The sequence below is a fragment of the Galeopterus variegatus genome, unplaced genomic scaffold (genome assembly GCF_000696425.1).
Source record: "Galeopterus variegatus unplaced genomic scaffold, G_variegatus-3.0.2 Scaffold4410, whole genome shotgun sequence".
Lineage (NCBI taxonomy): Eukaryota > Metazoa > Chordata > Mammalia > Dermoptera > Cynocephalidae > Galeopterus > Galeopterus variegatus.
In genome coordinates this window covers 178,260-183,389 of record NW_007730521.1, presented here as the reverse complement: position 1 = coordinate 183,389, position 5,130 = coordinate 178,260, and the positions used below count along the sequence as shown (strand labels likewise).

Here is a 5,130-nt window from a genome sequence, read left to right as displayed (position 1 = left end):
CAGGCAGCGAGGGCTGGTCACCTGTGCAGGGAGGCCACAGTGAGGGCTGAAGGCAGCCAGGAGGCCTCTGCCTTGGTTTCATTAGGCTGAGATGATCTAAGAATGCAGCAAGCAGAAAATCTTCCAAGTACATGGTCCTTCTAAATATTCTGAGTTGCACATGCCTGCCTAAGAACCTCCATCAACAACTTTTTTTTCTTTTTTTTTTTTTTTGATGGCTGGCTGGTACGGGAATCCGAACCCTCGACCTTGATGTTATCAGTACCATGCTCTAACCAAGGGAGCTAACCAGACAGCCCTCCATTGACAATTAAACACGACGTTTATCATCTAAAAGTTCCATAGTCTAATTAGAGGGAAGAACCTAATAATCACAGAAAATAGCTTTCCTTGCTGCTTCCATAATTTGTTTCTTTCTCAGAGAGTCATATCTATATTCAAATAGTGGTTTTGCAGCATGAAGGCCTAATGCTTTCCCTCCCCCCCACCCCACCCCGAACATCCCTATGGGGTTGATGGAGTTTCCAAAGGGGCGGGCCAGGGTGGCAACCTAGTTGTCATTTTGTCTTGGTTTTTAATTTAATATTACTTTTGCGAGCAGGTGCTAGATCACATGGTTTTAAAATCACAGTAATGTAATAATATCAAAAGATGTACGTGTCTCCCTGGTTCATCTCGCTCCTCACGTCACCCGCAAGTTCACCTCTCTTTGGAGCTATTTCACATCCTTCCCGGGTTTTCTCAGGCAAATGCAAACACGTGCAGTCTGTGCGTTATTTCCCTGCACAGCGGTCGCTGGCCTGGAGCCTGCTCTGCAGCGCCCTGGCTTTCTGCTCTTCCCAGCACGTGCTGGACACTGGTCCGCATCTTTTTCATGGTGCTCCCCCTGGATGTCGGGACTAACATCACCGGTCCCATGTGGAGGGACACCGCATGTTTCCAGTCTTTGCTGTCATGTCCCCTGGCCTTGCAGAAGTGTGCATGACCCACAGGTAGTGAGCACTCATGCAAATTAAAGCCACCTGCCACCTCATTTCTCCCCTGGCCAGGCTGAAGGTGCCAGGGATTCAAAGGCATTGCCCTGAGTCGTCCAGGGCTGTCCTTTCATAGCCCCTCTGTGCTGGCTGAGAGGTCTGTGTCCCTGGCTGTCACATGGTTGGAATTTTGCCCCTTTGATAGGTGAAAAATTATATCTCGATGTGGTTTCACTTTGTGTTTTCTTTTTATTATAGGGATCGGTCTCTTGTGTTTGTGTGCGTGTGCATCTGTGTTTTCCTGAGAACTGTATGTTCCTGTCCTTTCGCCCATCTTTCTGTCAGGTTATTGGCTTCTTCTCAATTTTTGGGAACTCTTCATATGTTGGGGAGATTGAATTGCAAATACCTTTCTCCAGGTTGTCATTTATCTGTTGACTTTGCTTAGGATGGTGTTTTTCCCTTGCAATGCAGAAATTTTTTTTTCCATTTTTTTGGTTATGAATACTCATGGGGTACAGAGCAAATTGTCACCACTTGTGCCTAAGATGTGATGGCCAGATCCATACTGCCAGCAATGCAGAATTTTTTAAATGTAATTGCATATGTCTTTTTTACAGTTTTTGAGTCATAGTTAAAAGCTCATGTTTTGGGTTATATTTGCGTTTAAATATGTCATTCATTGGCTACTTATCTAGTGTACAGGGTGAGATTTGGATCTGACTTCATCTTTTTCCAGAAGGCTCCTCAGTTGCCTAACACCATTTCTTAAAAAGTCTGTCTTGGGCTGGCCAGTTAGCTCAGTTGGTTAGAAAGCCGCCTTGTAACAGCAGGGTCAAGCATTCGAATCCCCGCACCGGCCAGCTGCTAAAAAAGAAAATCTGTCTTTATTCCACTGACTGAGGGGCTGCCCACGAGATACACTGCCTGCCCTTTGGTATTTGGTTCTGTCTCTAGACTTTCTGTCTTTCCGTGGGTCTGGCTGTCTGTCACTTACCAGCACCACCTGGTTTAAATTACTGAGGCCCTGCAGTGTGCTTTCATATTTGAAAGGACAATCCCCTTTCATGGCTGTTGTTCAGCGTTTCCTGCTGTTCTTGCTTGTTTATTTTTCCATGTGAACCTTAGAATCAAGCAGTTTAGTTCCAAAAAAAATCTTGTTGGTATATCATATTTGTATGCTTAAATTTTTTTAAATGTTAATAATAATAACAGTAACACCCAAGGCCCTGTCACGCAGCTAAACCAATAGATCAGCACCTGTTCCTTAAACCCTCCCCGCCCCTCCTGGGCCCCACCCAGAGGTAAACATCTGCTTATTCACTCAACAAGCCCTTTTTGAGCACCTACTATGTGACAGGCACCGTTCTTGGTCCTGGGGACACAGCTGTGAACAAGAGAGACCAAACTCCTTGCACGTGGAGGCTGCGTTCTAACGGAGGAGAGAAGCCACATGACAGGGGGCGCGCTGGGAAGTATCGTGGGGACGGTCACTCAGAAGGAGGACGCAGAAGCGGGTGAGGCACCTGCGGTTTCCACCAGGAGGGCCAGAGGCCTCGCTGTCAAGGTGCTAACTGGGCGCAGACCTGTAGCAGGGAGGGGCAGCCTGACTTTCCCACCCAGGTCGATGCCTGTAGCACTAGTCACTGCCAGGGAGAGTCCACACGGTTCACCTCTCCGTCCCCTGCGAACAGTGACCCAAGGGAATGCCCAGGCGTGGGTTGCGGGGTCCCCCTCCTTCCCAGGTGAGGCCGAGTTGGTGTCCCCCTTTGGGATCGTGGCAGAGAACCGAGCCACGGTGTGAAGCTGGCCACGCCCTGGCCTCTCCACTGCTCTAGTGTTTCTTTTCTCACTCAATTTCTTTTCAATAAGTGACAACCTCATTCTCAGTTATTTGCTACTTCCTGATGATTAAACATCCGAATGAACATTTGAAGTTTCTCAGAGATGAGAGCTTTACAAGGCCAGTTAGGCTGATCGTTCCCACCACCACCCTGTGCCGCCCGTGTGGCCCGACCACCCATTGCCAGGTGGCTACGGTCATGCCCTGTTCCCGCAGAGCCCCAAGATGGGGAGTGAAGGCTGGCTGAGGACGCCAGGGGCGGTTCTCACCCATCCAGGTGGAGAAACGAGCCCCGGCTGGAAGGGGCCAGAAGTCCCCAGGGAGGCCAGGGGGACCCTCACCATGACAGGTGGCTCTGAGGCCACCATCTTTGTCCTAATTCCCCCAGGTGTGGTGCTGACAGAGACCAGGGATCGTTGGGTGAGTGCTGCTGTCTTCCAGGCCCTTTACGGCTTGCCTGTTGGCCTCTTTTTTATTTTTTAGTTGTTTTTTCATTATATAGATTACATGATATACACAGACACAGCACGTACGTGCATGACAATGTTTACCATTTTAACCATGTGTGAGTGCACAGTTCAACAGCATTAGTGCATTCGCAAGGTTGTGTAACCAGCACCATTGTCTATACTTGCATCACCCCTGGTGAAAACTCTGCACTAGTTAAACAGCAGCTCCCCATCCCCCCTCCCTCCAGCCACTGGCAACCTCTAATCTACTTTCTGTCTTCATGAACTTGCCTATTCTAAATACCTCATGTATGAGTCCGTTTCTGTTGCTTATAACTAAATACCTGGAACTGGGTAATTTACTAGAAAATAAAATTTATTGCTTGCTGTTTTGGAGGCTGGGAAGTCCAAAGTCCAGGGAACACAGCTGGTGAAGGCCTTGGTGGTGACAACAGTGACCCATGCATCTCACATCACAGAAAATGGTGGAGCAGAGAGACTAACCTCCTCATTCACTCTCCTTTTAAAGCCCTCAGAACCACGCCCCTGACCACCATTACGAATCCATTCACTATGGCCTGGTCCTACAATCTAATCACCTCTTCAAGGCCCCACCTTTCAATTACCATAGTAGGATTTCCTACCTTCAACACTTACGGTGGGGATTAAACCTCAGGGAGGTCCAATCTACAGCACCTAATGTAACTGGAATCACACAATGTTTGTCCTTCTGTGTCTGGCTTCTTTCACTTACCATAATGTTTGCAAGGTCCATCCATGTTGCAGCATGTGTCAGAATTTCTCTCCTTTTTAAGGCCGAATAATATTCCATTGTATGGATGTACCACGTTTCTCTATTCATCCATCGATGGAAGACTCAGTTGTTTCTACCTTCTGGCTATTGTGAATAAAGCTGATGTGAACGTTGGTGTGCAAGTGTCTGTTTGTGTCCCTGCTTTCAATTCTTTTGGATGTGTGCCTAGGAGTGGGATTGCTGGACCATATGGTAGTTCTACATTTAACCTTTTGAGAAACTGCCAAATCGTTGTCCACAGCGGCTGCACCATTTTACACCCCCACCAGCAGTGCACAAGGGTTGCAGTTTCTCCACATGCCCAGCAACGCTTGCTGTTTTCTGCATTTTTGATTCTAGCCCTCCTAGTATGGTACTCCTAGTAGGTGTGAAGTGGCATCTCGTTGTGGTTTGACTTGCGTTTCCCAAGTGGCTAGTGACATTGAGCACCTTTTCATGGGCTGTCGGCCATTTGTTTATCTTCTCTGGAGAAATGTCAAATCCTTTGCCCATTTTTGAATTGGGTTGTTTAGTTTTTAGTTGTTGGGTTTTAGGAGTTCTTTATATGTTCTGAATATTAATTGCTTATCACATATATGATTTGCACATATTTTCTCCCATTTGGTAGGTTGTCATCACTTTCTTGACAGTGTCCTTTCATGCACAAAAGTTCTTAATTCTAATGAAGTCTAATGTACCTATTTTTTCTTTTGTTACCTGTGCTTTTGGTGTCACATCCATGAAATTGTTGCCAAATCCAGTGTCATGAAGACTTTTTCCAATGTTTTCTTCTAAGAGTTTTATAGTTTTAGCTCTTAAGTGTAGGTCTTTGATCCGTCTGGGCCATTTTCCCAACTGCCTCCTGGATAATTTTTCCTGTAGGTTTCAGAAGGTGCCTGAAGTGTAACGTGTCCATAGTGAAATGTAGTCCTTTCTTCAATGGGCTCCTCCTTAATTTTCTACCTCAAGTAACAGCCTCACGGTCTTCAGGATCCTCTGCCCAGGGTCAGCCGTGTCATGAGCAGACTCACAGTCCCGCTGTGCGTTTTCATACGTGAGCTATGTACGTAC

General features: G+C 46.9%; 1 protein-coding gene across 1 annotated transcript in view; it reads left to right on the top strand.

Annotated features, from left to right (window-relative positions):
* The first annotated feature begins 2,427 nt into the window (after positions 1-2,427).
* The window catches only part of SERHL2 (serine hydrolase-like 2), a 13,759-nt gene continuing 11,056 nt past the window's right edge, over positions 2,428-5,130 (top strand). The window contains exons 1-3 of the mRNA XM_008587525.1: positions 2,428-2,491; positions 2,720-2,772; positions 3,034-3,237. Coding sequence (XP_008585747.1) covers positions 2,428-2,491; positions 2,720-2,772; positions 3,034-3,237 — 321 coding nt within the window. The remainder of the gene's footprint in view (positions 2,492-2,719; positions 2,773-3,033; positions 3,238-5,130) is intronic.